The following is a 22,868-nucleotide window of genomic DNA, read 5'->3' on the forward strand; positions in this document are numbered from 1 at the left end:
GCAGATTGGACTGATAGGAAGTAGAGTTCTAGAGGACTGAGGTCAGGTATAATTATTCTGCTGTACAAAGGAAAAGGGGAAAAAGAATTGTGTCATATGCACAGGGGCATTTGTGTTCTTTGTGTAAAAGGAGAAGTATATGGTAGAATATATACTGACAGACTTGGGGAAATAACAGATGAATTAGCTGGGGATAAACATCGAGGTTCCAGGAAAGGAAGAGGTTGTGCAGATCACATATTCATCCTAATGTATTTAGTGAAGTTTCTAGAGAAGGGTACGAAGCTGAATGATGCCTTCAAGGATTTGGAGAAAAGCTTATGACAGAGTGGAAAGATAAACAATTTGGAAAATATTAAAAATATATGGAGTAAATGGGAAGCTGCTGAATGCTGTAAAGAGTATTTATCAGGGCACCACAGCTGCAGTACGTGTGGATGGTGAACTGAGTGAATTTTTCTATCTGAATGTTGGATTGAATATGTGGTGTGGCATGTCCCCATGGCTGTTCAATTTGTATATGGATGGAGTTATAAAAAGAAGTACAAGAGAGGGCAATGGATGTTGGAGCAGCCCTAATGCAAGAGGGCAGCATTTGGACCTTCCCATTCTGTTGTTTGCACATGATACTGTATTGTTAAGTGAAGAAAAAGGGGAACTGCAAGGCTTGGTAAATGAGTTTAGGGAAGTATGCAGCAGATGGACTCTAAAGGTGAATCCAAGGAAGAGTAAAGCTGTGGACTTCGAGTGAAATGACGTCACTGAATGTACCGTTAGGCTGGATAGTGAGGAAATGGAAAATGTGAGTGCATTTATGTACTTGGGTAGTGTGAGGAGCAGAATAAGGATGGAAGTTTGGAGGATGAAGTGCTTGAAAGGGTACAACAAGGAAGAAAGGTTGCTGGTTCACTGAAAGCAGTGATAAGAAATACTGAAGTATGCACTGGGGAAAAAAAAAAAAAGTCAACATGAGTGTACTGTGATCCCCACTCTGGATGCCAAGCTTGGACCTTTTTGGAGGAACACAAGTCAAGAGTAAGAGCTGTTGAAATGACTTATGTGAGAGAAGTGTGGGGAGTTAAATGGAGAGACAGACTGACAAATGAGGAAGTGAAGGAGTGACGTGGTGTGGATGTATATGCATTAGACAGCATTGGGAGAAATAGACTGATGTGGAGAACATGGCGAGCACGAGACTAAGTAGGGAAAGATGTATGTGAGTGAGGTGGAGGAAGAGGGAGACCGACAGTGAGATGGAGTAGAGAGGTATATCGGGGGGGGGGGTAATGAAATGGCAGGGACCAGGCCAACATGGAGGTAATTTGTTTGAGGCCACCCCATAAGGGACTGAGGCATCTGGCTATAGATAAACAGACAGAGATAGAATACAATGATGCCTTTTATAATGCAGTTTGACTACTGCTAGATGATTACCCCCTATGCTTGGATGTGAATCTTCATAGTAAAAGAGCTACAAACAATCTCTTATTATTATCAGTAGTAGCAGCCTAGTACACTGACCCCAGTCTATCTGGCCAAGAAAACCCATCAACCACAGGCAAGCAACTGCCCCTGCAGGGCAATCCCATGCAATAAACCCATGTTCCCTTGCGGTGGGCAACACCTCGCAACAACAAGGCACGGGGAAGACTGTGGAGGTCTATTTCCAGGATGAATGCTGCATTGGCGTCTCTTCACCCAGTTAATAGGGGCACCATAGTAGGCTTCACATCACCCAGCTGTCTGGCTGTATGCCTACCACCCAGCACTGTTAATGGTTTCCTGGTTACAGGAAACAATTAGGCCTGTCACTCAGTGTACAGTCATTGCAGGAGGAAGTAGGCAGCACTACATCAAGTACTGTAGGTGGATGATGATCACCACCACCTACCACAAAATCTTATCAGATCTATTATTAAATGATACTCTACATTTTGTTCTTTTAAAATTTAGCTTCAGGGACTTCCCTTATAATGAAATAATTACCCTACTGAAATTCACTTATAATTATCAAGACAACAAATTACTGTGTACAGAAGCATAACTGGTGCTTTGAGTATGTTGCAGTACTGGATACTGTGCTTAAACTGCACTGGTGTGATACATTACAAAACACTTTCCGTCATTAGGTTGTATACTGTACTACAATCAGCTAAGAACATAGTCACGACACACATATATGCTTACCAACACATCACAAAACACAACAAAAAGACACTGGTGATCTGTGCAATAACACCTACTTGGCTGTGTGGTTTGTAGACTGGTGTAGTAAGAGGCATGAGACTTACTGTTACCAATAGCAAACTCATGACCGTGTGAAGCAACTGATGGGCGAGGAGTGTACCACGGGTTTGCTCCGTGCTCCAGGCTGCTCAGAAAATGATCCATTCCTCAGCCCTGCAGAAAATAAAAGAAATTAGTAAAAGATATAGCCTACACAAGTGCCCGGTATCTTACCACCACCCTTGATAGTGGGTGGCTTCATGTGGGAGTTGGGAAATGGTTTTGGGTGCTGTATGCCACAATCATGTAAATTTTCAAAGCAAATGATCCATAACACGATATATGATAAATACAGTATTTTTTCTTTGGACACTTGATTGTGTCCAAAGAACGAGAAAGTGTTCGAGGAACCATGAGGTCATTCCATAAGCTCCTTACACCACTGATGTTGTGTCAGTGTCTTAGTGCAGTAGCGTTTATGCTGTGTACTGCTTCAATATGTGTGTTATGTTGTGTAGGCCTATTCTACAAGTAAAGCACATGTTATCTGCGATTCCAGTTTCCACCCAAACCAAATCTAAGCTGGCAACTGTGGAGGGTTGGGTGAAGTCCTGATCTAAGACAAACTAAGTGAATTCAATCAGCTCTATGTGAGGATATCTCCGAATTGGGAAAAGGGGGTGAGCTGTACTACAGTGTTGTGATCGAGGCACTGTACTCCCTCAAATGTAAAATGACTGTGTACATGTATGTGTTTCTTCAATGACAGTGTTGGAAATGTCAATATCTGGAGGTGTGATGTTGAAAAAAGTCTAGTAATGTTTGTGTGGTGATTATATAATTGAATTATTGCTCTGTTATATACTAACATGGATGTTGTGGGTCAGCACAGGATGCAATGGCAATGTTTTCCATGTACATGCCTTTGCTTATGCCAACCTGGTATGCAGTAGTGTATGATGTGTGGTGGGCACAGTATATGTTGTGTAATACAGACAGCTAGTAAAACGTGTTTGGGAGAGTAGGCTATGTTGGCCTAATCTCCATGTGACATCCTGAAAGGTGTTCAAACAGGAATGATAAGTCCTAAGGGTTTGTGAAACTGAAGCTCCAGCTCTTCCTATCATAAGTTTTCCCACCCTCCTCGAGAGTACTGTCCTGATCACCTGGAGCTTCAAAATCCAAGTAAATATATGGCACCAACACTCTCAACCATCTGTACTTATGCAGATCTGTAGGAAGGAGGGTAGGGATGGAACAAAGACCTCCACATAGCTAGGACAAAATAAAGCTGTACATAGCATTTGTTATACCCACTCTGAATTACACTGCATATCATGTGGTGTCAAGAAAAATACTGATATACAAATAACAATATACTGCAATCTCACCCTCAATCAAACCCCAATTCCCACCTAAAAATTTGATTCACCTGGTTCATGTCTAAATGAATAATGAAAAATGGTGATGGAATAAAGCACCCAGTAGGAGAGAGAGAGAGAGAGAGAGAGAGAGAGAGAGAGAGAGAGAGAGAGCACACAAGTACAAGAAATATCAAGCAAAACTGGCCAGTCAAATAAATCAAATGAATCACTCACTTAAGACTCTGAAGTACCCACTACCCATACTAATGCAAAGCAGAAATACTGTTGCTAAAAACTTGTCTATCTATCTACCTATTGCCAGACGCCTCAATCCTGTTCAGGGTGGCCACAAACAAATCGCCTCCACGTCGCCCTGACCCCCGCCATTTCACTGCCCTGCTCCCAACTCACACCCCCCTCTCTCATATACCTCTCCACTACATCCCTCCATCTCATCCTTGGCCTCCCCCTCCCTCTCCCCCCCTCCACCTCACTCACATACACTCTCTTCGTCGGTCTTTCACCCTCCATCCTCTCCACGTGGCCAAACCACCTCAGTGTATTCCTCCTAACGGTTCCTATCACATCCACATCCACACCACAACGCTCCTTTATATCCTAATTTGTCAGCCTCTCTCTCCATGTGACTCCACAGGCTCCTCTTAAATAACTCATTTCCACTGCTCTCACTCTTGACTTGTGTCCTTCCAACAATGTCCAAGCTTCACTTGTACAGTCTTGAAATCAGCAAGGATTTTTTTTTTTTTTTTTTTTATTAAACACGTACCAGTATCTAATACTAAAGCAGTGAGCATTAAAGCATCAACAGTAAGAGGAAAATTTTTATAAACTGTGATCTTTTTAGAGAAACACATCCACTGTCCATACACAGAAAATTATACAGCACAGTACAGTAACCTCTCAAATAACGCGAGGGTTAGGTTCCTGGAGAGGTTGCGTTAGTTAAAAACGCGTTTTTTAAAAATAATTTTCCCATAAGAAACAATGGTAATATTGGGGGTTATGTTCCTGGACTCTGGGAAAGTCTACCCATTTGGGGAAATATGCTACTTTAAACTTAAAAGCAACAACATTAATTTGAGGGAAAATCCACGTGAAAAACAAAAACAGTATATCTGGGGAGAAATAAACAACATTTGAGCCCTAGTTGGGCCGAAGTGTTGTTTACTTCTCCCCAAATACATGCTGTTTTTGTTTTTTACGTGGATTTTCTTTCAATTCTGCTTCATTCACGGCATTGTGAAAGTTCCTCAACATTATTAATGCATTAGTAGGTCATAAAAACACTACAGTAAAAGCAACATTTTCATTACAGTAAGTAGGTCGCAAACAATAATAACACAGCCTCACTTCATCTATGCATCACTCGTCATCTGCTGCTGTCCCTCCTTATCCCTCTACCCCACCTCCCGCCGCTCCCCACCCTAAATTTTTTGTCCCTCCTCGCTCTGCTGTCCTTCCTCTTCCTCTTCCTCTGACTCCCGTGCTACTGGTGATGAATATAACTCCCTTAAGTTTTCTGTCTTCTTCATAAAGAACCGTTCTATCTTGGTCTGAGTGGTTTTCTTCTTTCTGTTCTGCAGCATCAAACAGTTGTAACAATTTAGATCTACCATCACTTTCCTGGCCAACTTTTGTCCGAAAATGAGCCAAATTGCTCAGAATGGGGCCAAACTTCATTTTCGAATATTATAGTTTGAATAAAACCAATTTAAGCAACAGACAAATAAAAAAATGTATTTATGCATAAACTGCCACACACGATCTATCAGCTCGGGACTGTCCAAGAAGCGCGCGGCTAATTTGAAACCATCACGTACGTGTAAAGTCATGTTAAATCGAGAAACCCTTGTTAGTTAAACATCCATCCATCCATCCATCCATTGCCAGACACCATGTATCCCAAATGGGGTGGCCAAGGGCTTAGAGTTAATTGTTTTACAGGGAGGGGCACTAATCCTCCACCAACCCCACTTGACACGTAGGGATGCCAACAGCATCTGGTGTTCCCAGGCGGTCACCCATCCAAGTACTAACCAGACCCAACGTTGCTTAAACATACCTCCTTAAATATTTGCTCATGTTAAAACGAAAACGCGTTTTTTAAACGTGTTAGTTGAGAGGTAACTGTATGTGAAAATTTTATAACAGTGGTATAAAATAATACAGGAAAGAACATGTTAGTGGTAATATATGATTTTACTTCTGTATTCTTCAGATTAGTAATTTAAAACATTAGGGTGTTTGAATATTATTACTGGATATACTAGTCACTTCCCACAGCTGATTAACCCTCTGGGTGCAGCAGGGTCTTCAGTTGTTCAAGATCATCTAGAATCAACTGAAACATAATACCGTATTAAGTCTTGATTCACACTCAAAATATCAGCTACACAATTTTCACCTCTTCTTGTATGTTTACCAGTATGTTAGTATAATTCCTAGGTGTATCAACAGCAGAGAAAGGGTTACTCGACAGTTTTCAAAAACTTAGGACTGTATGGGTTTCTCTTTACTGTACTAAGGAAACACCTTCAGGTATTGGACTGAATGAAATATCCAGGAAACCAACTGCTGCAAGCGTTAAATTATCTGTCATCAGCCATAATAAAGTTTAAGGTTCATACATTGTGGCCAACAAACACAACTGTCACAAAACATTCATTTGAAATACTGTACTGCTTTTATATTAGAAATGGTGCCCCATATGGGACTGCCATACCGTGTATACTGACCTTTTGTTAAGATGATGGGTTAGAGAAAGTCAATACTGTTTTTAGTATTGATGTGCAATGGAAGCTAGCCTATACCATGAAAAGATGATGTACATAATGAAATCAGAATGTACATGTTAGCTGTCAAAACTGATCAAACCCAGCTGACACCAAAAGGGGCAAAGTTAGGTACTGGTACTTACTTCAGAATTACACCCAACCAACAGAAACCGAAATTAAGTTCACTAGTTAGCTCATGCAATTCTAAGCACTTTCTCTTCTATAGGCCTACACAATCTTGTAAATGCACTTTTCAGTAGCTACTCAGTACAGTACAGTATATGGGGAGTGGGGATGACCAGCTCATAACATCCATTACTGCATCTATACTATCATTACATCAAGCTGGGATGGGCTGGGTTGAGTTAGGTTGGATTAGGGAAAGCTAGTTTATTTTAACATGCATGACATAAAAGATGGAAATGGGAACAGGGGAATTTTCCATACTTCCTTATTTACCAGATAAAAAGAAAGAAAGAAAAAAAAAAGCATTTCTGGGTGCTTATAGATGAGGAAGAGTTTAGAGGTGCTTAATTCAGCTTGGGGCATAACAATTTCAGAGTTCATCACCTGGGTGCAATACCAAAAATTTATCCAATCTCCATTAATATTAACCACTTCAAACCAAATGTCAATTTTCGTTTATTCTGACTACCCCTACAGACCAACAGTTGAACACCAATTTTAACAGCATTATTATTAGCCCATCTCATCCAGTGGACAGAAGCACATAGAGGTACAAGACCTACACCACTCAACAAAACATGGATACAAGGAATTTATGATACTGTGTTGAGCAAGACATTATGCTCAAATGTTATATTACAATTTTACATATATAATGCTAATAACGTGTAAATATCGCCGATCGTTTACCGCCTGTCTCCCAAATCCTTCCTACACCATTGCCAAAAATTCACCAAAATAAAGAAATACAAACCACATCCAGCGATCTTGGTAAGAATAACACAAAGCAAGCTCCTACACACAGACATGACCAAAATTATACATATTCCAAATAATTCAAAATAAGCATGACATTAGGAAATAGCAAACAAATATACTGACCGCCCAGCATAGCCAGGGGGGGTCTATCGGGAAATTCACAGTCCACGCCAGTCATTACACATCCATTAGCCGATAAATCCCTTCTCTCATTTGCTCAGAAGTCTCTCACAGTCCGCAGTTGGCAGGAATGCATTCTGAAGCCGATACAAGTTAAAATTTAAACCCAAAATGCACGTCACACATACTCGGTCGCTTACCTTGGGATGAGCAATACTGCTACTTCAGGCTCAAGTACTGGCGGATTACAATTATTTTTACAGTTATTTGGGGCCACTAAATACCCATAACGTAAACTCAAAATATTACAAAACAAGGAAGATACTTCTATTCACTAATCCATTATATTTTTACTCCAAATGCTCCGGATGAACTTCTCACAACACCTTAAATTGACATTTCCAACGCTATATAATCCGGCTCTGATGATGTAACGCCATATTGGATGCTTGTAAACAGCCATTGTCCGATTACGCTTTAGAGATGCTACATGCCCGGCATATTGGTCATACAACATGTATCAGCAGAAAGAATTTAATAACAAAATAATTAAAATAAATGGCGGAATTCGTTAGTCAGAGTAATCGTGTTAAAATTGCCGAATAACTGAATATATAAACGGAACTGTCCATTCCTAATCTGATCCTTACAAGAAAATGACAAGTACAGCTTGTTTTTACTGTGCATAATTCCTCTTCAGCTAATATGTATCAGCACTGTCTAAAATAAAGTGGAAATTAAACAATAAAAGTAACCCTAAAGTTGATAATAAATAATCTCCAATTTGGTGAATGGGATGTGTGGCAAATTTGTTGAAAGTCGTATGCACTTTGCAGCCACTGACTGTATGTATCTATATTTGCTGATGGAGTTGTGTGACAAGGCCCACCATACCCTTTTGTTGCACACATACTCTGTACTTTATTAAAACAACGAACATATAAATTCAGTATTGTTTATCTCTGTCCCACTAGTGTAACCGTCCAACTCCACCGCTTGACGTGGTCGTCCGTGGTTGACGGACGGTAGTCGGGTGTTAGAACTTCTCCTCGGAAATTACAAAATGGGTTGGTAGAGCTAGTTATATCCTAATGCAGCAATTGTAAATGTGTATAACCCTTATGAACCCTTACTGAACTTAGGTGTACTTCAGCTCATCATACCTTGCTATCAGTAGTTTTTATAGTGATAATATTTAACAGAAAGCACAGCTAGAAATCAAGTATTTGTAAGTGATTCTGTATTAAGTCCACCAAACGGGCGCGACCTTTCCATATTTTCTATTGAAATGAGTCTATTAATTTTTTACCAAACGGGAGGGACCTTTGCATATTTTCTACAGAAATGAGTCTCACAGGTTACCGGTACTTGTTATTATTCCTGGATTATCACAGCTACCGGGGATTTTTATAAACTTACCTCTGAGATCTATAAATGAGGATTTAGAATGCGTAAATATTCCACCGATGTAAGTAGCTGGCCATATTCTACATTCCTGACATGCATTTTTAAAGCTGGCTGCCAAGCGCAAGTGAGTTTAGGTTGGATTAGGTTAGTTTTGGGTAAATAATCAAAGCCGCAGTTCCGTGATGCCTTTTTAAACCAGTCAAAGTTTTCTGGACCCACATGATGCCAGCGAGAATGCATTGTAGACCTGTTCCATCACTCACTGAAACTCTGCGAGTTTCTGTGAGTAATGTGCTCCTATGGGCTGGAGGAAGGAGTGGGCAGAGTCATGACAGAATCACCTGAGGTATGTAAAACAAGAATAATCATCATCATCAAAGATAGTAATAAATTAATTTAGCTATATCATCGTCACTAACGTACACAGTTGTCTGTACATTATATTAAAGAAAATATGACAGCTTCCCGGTTTGTCACTATTAAAATCATGATAATGAGTTCTCATTACACCATAAAGTGAAATAAATGTTCAGCTTACCTTTTCAGTTAAAAGAACTAATAACCAGAGGCAAAGGAATGATTTCTGGGAGACAGTTGTAAGTGCCGTCAATACATTATAATAATCCACTGAGACTCACGGAATTTGAATTTCTCTCCAGACTATCTCACAACTTCAGCCATAAGGATCTGTTTTGTCCCCTACACTCTTTAACCTATACATGCACGACGTACCCACACCCCACACACCATAGATACACATAGCTTCCTATGCAGATGATATAACACTTACATGTACGCACCAAAATGCAAACACAGCTGCACACATCATTCAACCTTACCTCAACACACCACACGAGTGGTTCACCACAAACAGGCTCAAAATAGTCCCAGCCAAGTCTACAGTGACTCTTCTCACAAACTGGACAGCAGAACACAGTCACATCCCATACCTCACCATAAACAACACTCCCCTACCACACACACACACACACACACAAAATCCTTGGTGTAACATACAATACATCACTGTCATTTAAACACATCACAAACATTAAAAATAGAATAACACCAAGACTCAATGCTTTGAGGTCACTTGTCCATACAACATTCGGACACAACAAAGAAACCACCACCACTGTATACAAACAATACATACGTTCAGTGATGAATTATGCAAGCCCTGCCTGGGCTTCTAACCTCACCAAAACACACAACAACACTCTACAGACCATACAGACCAAGGCCCTAAAAATAATCACAGGCTGCACAGCTACTACACCCACAGACCACCTACATCAAGAAACCAAAGTCCTCAAAGTCAAGGATCACCTAGACATGAGGGGCACCCAGTTTCTTGCTGCAGCCTCCACAAACCCACAACATCCACTATATTACATGGCAGCACATCCACCCACACACGATACCATACACACCCAGCACACGATACCATACACAAATACTGTCATCTCTCCCACCTCAGACCAGCTTCCAGAAGCATATCCACACTCGATCACTTGCCTCTCCATTCAGTCACTTAAAGACAACACACAGCTGCATGCACGGCCTCCTGACATCCACCCTTCTGAATCCTATCTTCCTCATGAGGACAGGGTCCTCCTGGCCAGGCTGAGATGTGGGCACCATCCAGCCCTCTTAAGCTACCAGAAGAGGCTGGATGACTCCGTCACTGATGCCTGTCCAGGATGCAACACAGCACCCAGTACTAAGCACATTATGGAAGACTGCATTGCACACAATCACTTACGCCAACAACACAACATACACTCTTTGAGAGCTCTGTGGGAAAGCCCAGTCTCGGCCATGGCCTTCCTAAGGGACTTGGGGCTGTTTGGCCAGGCTGCCTAGGGAAGAACTACTACTACTACTACTACTTCAGCCATAACTAATCATCTTTTTTGGTTCAGGTTTTAACAAGTAGGCTATTCATTTCACATAGCATCTACATTTATATCACTGTCCTATGTCACTTCTGACTGTTATTTGTGCAAAATTCTATTTTAAAAATAATATTTAACTTTCTCTTCTGTTGGCCATCTTTGCCATATCAGCTGTTTACCCTGGGCACGCAACGCCCCTCCCTGTCCTTGTTACCCAGTGTTATCATGCATCCTTTGGACTAGGTAAACCCAGTCCTGGCTCTGGGGCAGGACTGCCTGAGACCAGTCTTGACTGGTCTGATTTCTCTGAAACTGTCTCGCCAGAACAGCCATGGGACTAGTCTTGACCAGTCTGAAAGCCTCATGAAAACACAGCTTAAGCTTCCCATCGTTTTGACATGAGATACACTGATGTGTCCAGTCAGAGCGATGGTTGGTGAGACTGTCAGTAAACATTGCTGCGGGTGACCTGGCTGCTTCCTTAAATACCCCAGAATAAGTACATTTTGTCTTTTTCCAATAACTTCTTACAGTCACAATGGAACAGTTAACTGTCTATATTGCTTATGTAGCAAAATTATTTACAGCACCTTGAGATTTGAAAGCTGTTATACCGAAATAAAGGTGGAATTGCCATGCCCATTTGGTAAAGAATTACTAAGTATTTCACAGATATTTATTACAGTATTTCTGGATTACCACAGCTACTGAGGATTTTTATAAACCTACCTCTGAAAGCTATAAATGAGGATTTAGAATGCATAAGTACATGTATTCCCCTGATGTCTGCCAGTAGCCGGCCATATTTAACGTTTCTAACGTGTATTTTTAATTTTGAAAGCTGGCTGTCAAATGCAACTGAGGTTAGGTTGGATTAGGTTTGGTTTGGTTTGGTTAGGTTAGGTTAGGTTTGGTTAAATCATAAGTTTCCCGTTGCTTTGACATGGGATACTCTTGACGCGTCCAATAACAGCGATGGTTGGTAAACAATGCAGCCAGTTGGAGAGACTGTTGGTAAACATTGCCACAGCCGCTTCCATTACTACCCAAGAATAGGTATATTTTGTCTTTTTCGAATCACTTCTTGCAGTCATAAGTCAGCAGTTAACTGTGTTGCATGCAATGTTTACCAAAATTACTTACCATGAGATCGTGACCTTGTGATAATATAGGTGGAATTGTTGCACTCGCTTGGTAAAGAATTACTGATTCTGTTTATATCTCATCATTTGCCAACATTTCCTCCATGTCCCTTCTGTCGCAAATGACCCCTGTGGGTATTAATGATGTTCCTGGGGGGAATAACGACCACCGCATATGACCCCTGTGGGTATTAATGACCAAGGAGAAAAGGAATTAATTTGCAGTGTAAGTGTTATTGAAAAAAAGTAAGCAAATATTTAATATAATCAGAAAGCACTTCAAAATGCTTACATTCTAGCTGTGGCTGCGACTAAATATTTACTTTATAGATTTTAAGTTTTTGCATCAATTATTGTACAAGTACAGTATTCTGATAAGTATTCCGATATGTTTATTAGGGTTACTACCATTGATTAGAAGAGCCTCACATTAAAAAGTATCAGTATGGATGCCATGTGTAGTTAGACATTGCACAAAATATTTCTTGTATGATAAATCCCATAACTAAAATACTAATAGTTTAAAAATATTTCTGGTAGTTACTTGTACTCTGTTTTACTATGGCTAGTTATCTCAACAGAATAATAACAGAAAATAATTAATTTTCAGTTTTAAGTGTTATAATCCCTCAGGATTTGGTTAATCTTTCCCTTTGATGGAAGTCATTCTCAAACTGACTGAATTGTTCAGTTGAGGTTAGGATTTCCAACAGACAAGTTGAGAATGAATTGTTTTGTCTGAGTTCATTTAGTGTTAATGTATGAAATGTATAATCTATTATTCTCTCCAGATCATTATGGTATAAGTTAAAGTTCTCGATGTTAATTTTGCCCTTGCTCTAAGAGGCATTGTGCCAAAATTGACAGTCATTGTACTGCCAACAATAAAATGTTACGAATTCATACCAGCAGCCAGGCCTACCATTCATTGTCATAGTCTTTGACATCTCAGCATGGCCATTGGAGTTAGTCACACACTCATTCACACATACGGTACTTCAAGCCCCCCAGAATGGGTGTGACAAAGTACCGAGTCGATGGCCATTTACCAAATCGGCACTTTTAACGAGAAAATTTTATAATTTTTTTTCACCATGTTGGTTCATAGACACCTGTGTATCTGAAATCTGGTTAAAAAATTGTGCTCAATTTAACTATTAAAAAAAAAAAAAAAAATCTGATTCAGAGTGAAAAACATGGCAAAGTTAGCAGGTATTTCCACTTTAGATCCCAACACACCTTGACACTTCTGTTTTGCTTAAATATTGATGTATAGTGCAAATAAATATATTTGCTGGTTCCTTGAAAGCAGTGATAAGAAGCAGGGAAGTGAGCATGGAAGTGAAAAAGTTACTACATGACTGTATTGTAATACCATCTCTAACATATGGAAGTGAAGCTTGGACGTTGCTGGAAGGACACAAGTCAAGAGTGAGAGCAGTGGAAATGAGTTATTTAAGAGGACCCTGTGGAGTCACATGGAGAGACAGGCTGACAAATGAGAATAAAAAGGAGCGTTGTGGTGTTGATGTGGATGTGATAGGAAGCATTAGGAGGAATACACTGAGGTGGTTTGGCCATGTGGAGAGGATGGAGGGTGAAAGACTGACGAAGAGAGTGTATGTGAGTGAGGTGGAGGGGGGAAGAGGGAGAGGGAGGCCAAGGATGAGATGGAGGGATGGGGTGGAGAGGTATATGAGAGGGGGGTGAGTTGGGAGCAGGGCAGTGAAATGGCGGGGGACAGGGCGATGTGGAGGCGATTTGTTTGTGGCCACCCCGAATGGGATTGAGGCAGCTGGCAATAAATAGATAGGTAGAAGTCACCCTGCCCTAGGGTGGGAAAGGAGGTCTGGATGATGATGATGGTGATGGAGAAGTGTGTCAAGGCAAGTTGTCAAGCCAAAGGCAAAACACTTCCATTAATCTTAGCAAGTTTTTGCTCTAAATCAATATTTTTTATTAACAGTTCAATTAATCACAAAATTTTTACCGAATTTCAGATTAGGTGTGTATGGACTAATGTGGTGATAAAAATTATAATATTTTCTAATTAAAAGTGCTGATTCAGTAAATGACAACCATTTTTTTATTTCGCTGCATCCCTCAAAATAATGGATACACTGCATGTAGAGCATGATAATCAGTTCATTAATAAGGTCAAGTTGGACACTGGTTATTTTACACACCTGTCAGCATCATCACATCATCATCATCATCAACTCAGCAATACTTGTCTGTCTCCTACAAACCTCTGAACTGGGGCTGGTTTTGGCAGAATCATCACCAAGTTACCTAATCCATACATGTTTCCCTCACTAATATAATATTACAGCTAGAGAATGGGTCAGGGTAGAGTTAATAATAAATTATAGGGCAAATGAATAAAAAAGAACCACAAATGCTACGGATCCTTTAGTACTGTATACAGTAATTAAAATTCAACACGCATCACATCATTGGGTAAACATGATGTAAAAAAAAAATTATCCGTAAAACAATGCCTCTGATAAATACTATAATGAAAGTCATGCATGTGTTTCAGTTAAATGTTTTTTTCACTACAGTATAGCTAAAGCTGTTCGTCAGCATAGGAATACTGTATGTCTCGTACCATAGCACACCAATGTTCATTATGAAGCAATCAGGATTTACAGCGAAGGATCACAGTTGAAATCACATACTAATCAATTTATATCAGTACTTTATATCACTTGTTTTTATAAACTGCTTACAGACTTTAAAATGTAATTCATACAGATGTACCCAGTCACTTATCCTACTTTCCCCTTCCCTTTCCTTGTTACCCTTCCCTTCCATTTCCCTTCTCATGCCGTCTTTGTTCCTTTCCACTAATTTTCTCCACTCCTCTCCATATCCTTACTCTCCACTTCCCTCCTTTTCCTTTCCTTCTTCCCACCACTTCCCACTCAAGCCTTCCTTTTACTCACCTTGGAAGTAGGTGAAATAATGATAATTTAGTCACACCATTCACCAGTTCTTCATTTTCCTCACGTGAGTTCTTCATTTTGTGACCCCCGGATAAGAAGAAAGAACAATTTAATTACTGATGAATCCACCATGCATACCTCCATCCCCCACAGCCAGCAGCTTGCCGGTAATTTCTGACCACTTAACATGCCAATCAGTATCATCCTAACTCCTATCCAGACATCAAGGTGCTGTAGCATTTTGAACTCTGGTTAATTTTGTACAGTATTACCATTTTATTATGAGAGAAATGCTAACGTTTTAAGCATGTTATATACATCTAGCGCCTTCATCTGTGTATTTTTCCTTCTTTCACCTAACATGCCACATTGCTCTGTATCTTAGTCATGGAAAATTGTACTAGCTATATCATCATCATCCTAACCCAGTTTCCTGCATTAACATGAGATAATGAAATCCAGGACACAGCACTTTAATTTCATTTGGGATATTAATCCAAAAAAGGAGGCCGTAGACTAGACCCAAGTAATATCTACCCCATCCTGTTGCATATGAAGTATGGCTGAGCTATAAGTTACTTAGTTAATGCATGGTGGAGTTGCCACATCCCCACAGCAGTAAAGTATTGTACAAAGAAGGGGGTAGCCAACCCCACACTCTTGAGTTGCCTTGCTCATCTGCAGATACTTTTTATCTTGCCACTATTTCCCTCTCTCTCTTTTAACAAATGCATAACACTGTTGCATAAGTTAAGATCAGTTTTAACATGGTTATAGGTGCTGCTTTTTTTCTCTTTTAATACAATACCAAATTATAGGTAGCTGCATTATTTGAAGCATAAATTTTAATCATCAACATTTTTCAGGTCTCAGTTATAGAAACTCAGAATATCGTAAGTACACGTGCATTTGGAGTTCAGAGCACAGTGCTTCCTTCTGCTGATTACCAAAATGCCCGCCACTGATTTCCTTTCCACGCAGCTTACTGACAGTTTGTGAATCATCCACCTATAATGACATTACTGATAAAATGGAAGAATTTTACCCACTTAATTAAAATTGTTTTCTGTGAATGTACTGTACAGTGGTGTCAGCTTGACTTGGAACCTCCTTACACACTTAGTCCTCATTTAAAGTTTTCATCGTTAACTAAATTGTTATTGAATTGGTACCATTTTGCCACTTCATTATAATTCCATACAGTATAAAGTTGTTTTAAAGTCAATTTATTTACTGTGCTTTTGACATACCAGCCATAAACTAAAAGCATGTCTCACAATTGTTCCACTTGTAAGTACAGTACCATTGTATCTGTACAGGTCCTAGACTTTGGGTTGTACTTTTGGTGGTTTTGGGGAATTTTAATGCCTCTTCCTTAGCTCTTTATTTGACAGATTACACCTCAGTATCCTTTTATATGTTATTGATGCAGAATATGTTAATAGTAAAACAAATAACATACTGTACACAAAATATGTTAAGTCCTTACATGCAAATTGCTAAGGAAGCGGTGTTATGAAGCTGCCTATGCCATGCAGAGTACAGTCCTATAAGTGAAGGAAGCCTGTACTTTAAGCTAGTTCAAGTTTAAAACTATTGTATTTTCACAAGAAATACTTCCAGCATATGGGTACAGTTCTTTCATTTCATCGTCACAGCACTGAGATCAAGACACTTCTGATAGAGCTTGCATTTCTTGCCACCACAGCCCTCACGATGTTGAATTTGTGTTTATTGGAACTACATCACAGGGGGAGAGATTTCTGTGATGTGTGTACACTGAGATGTATTATAATTTCTGATTCTGACTTGTAACTCAGTGATTCATGTGTTATTTTCCAGATTTACACAGTCTTGCACATGTTGTGATTATCTGGATTCAGGTCCCTCGTGTGTATTAATTGTCCACAATACAGTACATCTTGATTTAAAAAACATTGGATTTTTGTGAAGTCCTCAGTGCTATACAGGGTCTTCATAATGTCTGAGCACCTTGAAACTTGGAATGACTATGAAAACACTGTAAATGGCAGCCTGATGGTGGAGAACAACAGGGTGACTTGGAGGCAGTTTGTTTGTGGCCACCCCCTCTGGGATTAAAGTCTGGTTATATATACACAGACAAATGGCAGAAAACAAATTTTAAAGGCTTTAGGTCAGTCATAGTGCCCAGCTCTGGACATGGAACTTTGATCTTGAGTGTAGTAGCCAGGAGTGACTGGGGTGCATTTTCAAGGAAGTGGAAGATTGGATGAAGTGGTAGCATTATGATGTAGGGGACTAGTAATGAAATACACTTGCCCTTAATATCATACCAGAATATGTATACTTGTTGTTTATTGTGTGTTTACATTATGTGTAAATCCAGAGTTAAAAGTTTAAAGTGCACAAGAACTGTATGAATGTTCAGTATGTTCAGGACTGTGACCAATTCTTGGCATATCCTTTTCTTTACAAAGAAATGTACAATAAGTCAGGGATTTAGCAAGTCATCAGAAAGACAATTTCTGATGGTAATGAATTTTTCCAGTTTACAAAGTAGCATTGTTCGATAAATTTGGGAGAAGGGATATTTTTATGTACTGTACTGTATATCGTATATTAGTAACCCTTGATACGAGATTTTATCTCATGAAAATGATGCCCCTGTACAGAAATACATTTGCTGATTTCAGGGACCTGTTACTTTAAATACTGAAAATCCTGAACCATGAATGGGTTGCAGCAGAGCCACATTTTGGATACAGTAAGATCCTTTATTTCATCCACATTTTGGCAGATAGGCCAGTGTAATACTGCCGTTGCTGGAACAAAAATATTCAAGAGTACAGTAGTTTGTTCACCATGGACAGCTGTTGTTCTGTATATCAGTGGCTTGACATTCATTCCCAGATTTCATCCAAGGTGGCAGTGACCGAACCACCTTCAAGGAACCTCCGTTTTATCACTCCTCCCCTCAAATTCCCCCTCACCATTGTGAATCGGAATTGACCAAAAATAGTGTAGTTTTTAAGTTTCCTTTCTTTGATCCCCAGTAGGTGCATTACTAGTCAGATGCACATAATGCCAGAGTATGTCATATTTACATACTGATACATTAACCAGTTTTCACCCAGAGTTTCAGAAATTGTTAGTGTTTATTGTGCTAATTCCCTCAACCATTATCAAGAAGCATGTGTATTAGCTATTTAGCATTTGTTAAACCTTCACTGTTATTTATTACATTTAGTAATTGTATTTTGGCTAATTCCAGACACTTTCATCAAACAGTGAGATATACTTGGCGTAAGGTATTAAAGTAGCATTTTGTCAGCATATATCCTAGACATGAGTCCTTGATTCCCAGGATTGTACTTAGCAAAACCAAGTTGTTTGGTGTTAAATGAGTATATGATTGCATCCATAGCAGAAGTTAAGTGACCACTGTTTGTACTAGTGGGTGAAATAAAAGGATCTTACTGTATTTTAAAGCTGGACTGATGTGATGAATGTGATAGAGACTGCAAATGAGAGGAGTGTGGAGATTGCCAGAGCATGCAAGGTGTGAAGCACTGATCCTTCTTGTAAGGATGCATTATTTGCACTGAACTTGATTTGCTTTAAAGATGCATTTAGCTTTTTTTGCAGCTGCATTATGTTTAAGACTGAGATTTAAGGTATGGTACTGTAAGGATGTTGTGGTTATGGTGACACAAGAAGTATATCATCACTAATGTTGAGAAATGCTTAGCATATTAGGCCAAGCATCAGCTATAGTACTGTATTTTACTTTGTTACTTAACTTTGTAAGCAATATTCAGTAGTCGTTGTTGCATCAAAGATGGTACAGTCTCATCTTTTACAGATAACTGTATACAGAATATTAGTTATTCTGTACTGCATAATGTGTCTTTTTTTAAATTAAGTTCTCTTATTTAATTAAAGAATTCTGATAGCATAAAAAATCCTTGATGAAAAATACCATACCTATACGTACACATTCTGCTCGCACGGTTAGAAATTAATGATAGTTTCGTGGATCAGTATGAGGCATGATATTAGTGTGGAAGTGAGCCATGTCTAACAGCTTTTACCACATCAGGTGTGAGCACATCTGCCTCATTTGGGCTGTCAGTGCTGTGTTGCATCCTGGTGTTCTCGGCCCTCCAGGTGTACAAGAACCAGCTGGGATCCACCAGACTCATGACACTCATCGCAGGATATATCGCATCATGGCTCTTCATCTTCATGCTCACTGTATCCTTACATTGCCTTGCATGCTATAATATTTTTACTATCCTATTGATCAGAGGGTCAAGCATTCAGTCTCACATAACGGGCACTGGTTGACATCGGGAGGGGAATCGGATTGTAGAGTGCAACATCCAGATAAAATCTCTTTGAACAGGCCCACATTTGAGCACCTCATGAAGCGATGATGTCACAGCATAAAATTGTATATTGTGATAAGTGCAACACCTTTACAAGCATAGTAAGTTAAATGGAATTGTTTATCAGTAGTAAAAAATAAAAAGAAAACACTTCTTTGCATTGAAACAGTTAAGTGAAAAACGAGTAAATTGTTCAGTAACCAGTAAAAATCAGTGTACTGAAAATGATAGGTGAAAAAAAAGTGTGAATTGTTCTGTAACTTGGTAGTGAAATAACATAGAGTAAATAAAATTTAAGTGAGAAGTGCATGTATTGTATCAAATATAAATCAGTAATGGAGTTTAGGGTGATTTCCATAGGGTTCTTTTAAAATATGTGGTCATCAGTACTGTACAAGTAAACATCTATGAATACCCTACCATTAAATAGGGGATGTACATACCTGTACTTCATAGTAATATGGATGTCAGTCTTTGATATTTTCCTCATTGTTGATACCTGTATTACCTTTCATAATCATGAGAAATACTGTACTTTCACAACCACTGCCTGAGGGGGGGGAGGAAGCATCATCAAGGTGAAGGGCGATAGGAATGTCTTTATGTCGTGGAATTGATATCCTGCCTAGTTGTACCTGTATAACTATCCCTTATCTCATTCTGTCCCGTGAAAGGGAGAATGATGGACTGCAGGAAGGGTACAGTAGCTAACTTTAGCCTGCAGTTCACTGGGTTTACAAAGTGACCCTAGGGCCACAAAAATGACAGTAACAGTCATAGTGGAGTTAACCCCCTTCACTGTCATGACTTTCTTTGTATTCTATTTCTTCTTCTTCCAGACTATTTTATTCAGTGTAGGCAAGACCTATCTATCTATCTATCTATTGCCAGACGCCTCAATCCCGTTTGGGGTGGCCACAAACAAATCGCCTCCAAGTCGCCCTGTCCCCCGCCATTTCACTGCCCTGCTCCCAACTCACACCCCCCTCTCTCATATACCTCTCCACCCCATCCCTTCATCTCATCCTCGGCCTCCCCCTCCCTCTTCCCCCCTCCACCTCACTCACACTCTCTTCATCAGTCTTTCACCCTCCATCCTCTCCACATGGCAAGACCTATTGTAGTGAAAAAGTTAAGAGAACCTGGAGAACACACTCAGATATGCACCAGTGGTATCACTTTGACATTTTTTTTATTAGGCTTTCCTGGATCTTATTAAATCAAAGTGTAATAGAAAAAGTAGCAAAACATTACATGTTTTTCCTTAACATATTCACAGGCAGTGAGTAATCTTGAAAACATTATGTTTGGGAAAGGATTTCAGGCTCGTGTGCTGCCTGAAGTTCTTCTGTGCATGATTCTGGCATGCTCAGCGGCTGGCATGGTACACAGGGTCTCAGTCACTGTCTGGTAAGTTTTACTCTGTATTTGAAAGTACTGTAGGTGCAAGTAGAGCTTGGATGAAAAAAGTATCTTCATGATTTCTGCTCATTCCACAAACTTCAGAATGTGCAGGCATTGGCTTTGTAAAATACGACGACAACGACAGTGATATTGTACCACATTTCCAGCTTGCTGTGTTCAATGCTTGGGCTCTACTATGTCAACAAGATGGGTCAGTCAAGTTCCTTATCTGGCGCCCCATCTGTCAGTGGCTCCAGGAAGAAGAAATAGAAGCAGACAGAATTTGGCCAGTATTCTAAGCAACATAGGAGTCTTCATAGCACCTCTTCCTTGGCAATTTATTTTGCCTATTCCATATTATTATTCCATATGTTATATATATAATTTTAATACTAATATAATTTCCTTCAGTATCTTAAAACATAATAATGAGATATCTAGCTGTTTATATTACCAGATGCCTCAATCCTATAAGTGGTGGCCACAAACAAATCGCCTCCATGTTGCCCTGTCCCCCGCCATCTCACTGCCCTCCCTTGTGCACCCCCCCTCTCTCATTTACCTCTCATGGGCAGGGTGGCTCAGTGGTAAAGCACCTGACTTGACCAACGGTCGAGAGTTTGCGCCCCGCCTGGGTAGCTGCCCTGCTAGGAGAAGTAGAGCTCTCCCATCTCCTAGTGGGGCTAAATGCTCTATCAAGGTCTAGCTCGGAGAATTCATTTCCCCATATTAAGTGTTCAAAAAGAAAGTCATATACAGGGTACCTTTCTGCTCCATCCCTCCATCTCCTCCTCAGTCTCCTCCTCCCCTCCCCTCCACCTCGCTCACATACACACTCTTTGTTAGTCTCTCACTCTCCATCTTTTCCACATGGCTGAACCACTTCAGTATATTTCTACTAATGTTTTTTTTATCACATCCACATTACAACATTCCTTCACTTCCTCATTTGTCAGTCTGTCTCTCCATATACAGTAACTCCACATGCACCTCTCAGATAACTCATTTCCTGCTCTCTCTTGACTTGCTTCCTTCCAACAAGGTCCAGGCTTTACTTCCATACATTAGAGTTGGGATCACAATAATATCATGCAGTGACTTTTGTACTTCCATTCTTATTTCCCTATTTCTTATCACTGCTTTCAAAAAACCAGCAATCTTTCTTTCTTGTTGTACCCTTTCAAGCACTTCATCCTCCAAACTTCCATCCTTACTCATCACACTACCCAAGTACTTAAATGCACTCACCATTTTCATTTCCTCATCATCCAACCTCACTGAACATTCACTGACTTCATTTCTCTTGAAGACTATAAATTTACTCCTCCCCATATTCACCTAAGATCTCGTTTCTTACACACACTCTCAAACTCTTTCACCAAGCCTTGTAGTTACCCTTTGTCTTCACTTAATACAGTATCATCTGCAAACAACAATACAGGAAATTTCCAAACATTGCCCTCTCTCATTAGGGCCACTCCAACAACCACTGCTCTACCTTGTACCTCTTTTATAACCTCATTCATATACAGATTAAACAACCATGGAGACATGACATTCCTATTTTAATCCAACATTCAGACAGAAAATTAACTATGTTCAATATCCACATGCACTGCAACCTTAGCACCCTCATACATACTCTTCACTACATTCAACAACTTTCCATTTACTCCATATATTCTTAATATATTCCACATTCCTTGTCTGTCCACTCAGTCATACGGTATGCTTTCTCCAAATCCATGGGGGCCGCATACAGCTACTTTCCCTTCTCTAGAAGCTTTTCCAGTAAAGACCTAAGGATGAATATCTGATCTACACAACCTCTTCCCATCCTGAAACCTCCCTGTCTCCAAGTTATTCATCTGTTATTTCCCTAACTATGTCAGTAAGTATCCTACCATATACTTTGCCCTTTACAGTAAGAAGACAAATGCCCCAATGATTAATGAGATATAATAGGCAGAATAAATCACTAAAGGCAAGGTGTTATAACCCTCCAAAACCTCTTAGAATATGAACCTTATTCAGAAGGAGAATTGCAGAGTACAGAAACTTTCACTGTAAGATTTTGGTGAGACTGTTGTTATAGCATACTGTACAGTATTTACTTCGTTATTCTGAAGTAGGAAATTTCTGTTTTTATGTTTGTATTTTCTTGGATGGAATTATTAAGCAGAAGACACCAGTAAGAAAGATGAATGAGGAGGGCTATTAGATATTCAGAGGTTCATATTTTGGACAGC

General features: G+C 39.7%; 2 protein-coding genes across 3 annotated transcripts in view; one reads left to right on the forward strand and one right to left on the reverse strand.

The window, feature by feature from the left end:
* The window catches only part of LOC145391184 (uncharacterized), a 33,979-nt gene extending 31,588 nt beyond the window's left edge, over positions 1 to 2,391 (reverse strand). Inside the window, exon 1 of the mRNA XM_080265863.1 lies at positions 2,244 to 2,391. Coding sequence (XP_080121989.1) covers positions 2,244 to 2,391 — 148 coding nt within the window. The remainder of the gene's footprint in view (positions 1 to 2,243) is intronic.
* Positions 2,392 to 8,451: 6,060 nt separating this feature from the next.
* Positions 8,452 to 20,934, forward strand: LOC145391185 (dolichyl-diphosphooligosaccharide--protein glycosyltransferase subunit KCP2). Of its 2 annotated transcripts, XM_080265864.1 has the most exons (5): positions 8,457 to 8,517; positions 15,712 to 15,738; positions 18,927 to 19,081; positions 20,495 to 20,625; positions 20,787 to 20,934. In XM_080265864.1, the coding sequence occupies exons 1-5, from the start codon at positions 8,514 to 8,516 to the stop codon at positions 20,887 to 20,889; spliced, it is 420 nt and encodes a 139-aa protein (XP_080121990.1). In that variant the 5' UTR covers positions 8,457 to 8,513; the 3' UTR covers positions 20,890 to 20,934. The 2 variants fall into 2 exon arrangements, with proteins under 2 accessions (XP_080121992.1, XP_080121990.1); XM_080265866.1 differs by lacking the exon at positions 15,712 to 15,738 and having other exon boundaries at positions 8,452 to 8,517.
* The last annotated feature ends 1,934 nt before the right edge of the window (positions 20,935 to 22,868 follow it).

This window comes from Coenobita brevimanus, chromosome 17 (assembly GCF_032717465.1).
Source record: "Coenobita brevimanus isolate Jiangsu-jjx chromosome 17, ASM3271746v2, whole genome shotgun sequence".
In the NCBI taxonomy this organism is placed as follows: domain Eukaryota; kingdom Metazoa; phylum Arthropoda; class Malacostraca; order Decapoda; family Coenobitidae; genus Coenobita; species Coenobita brevimanus.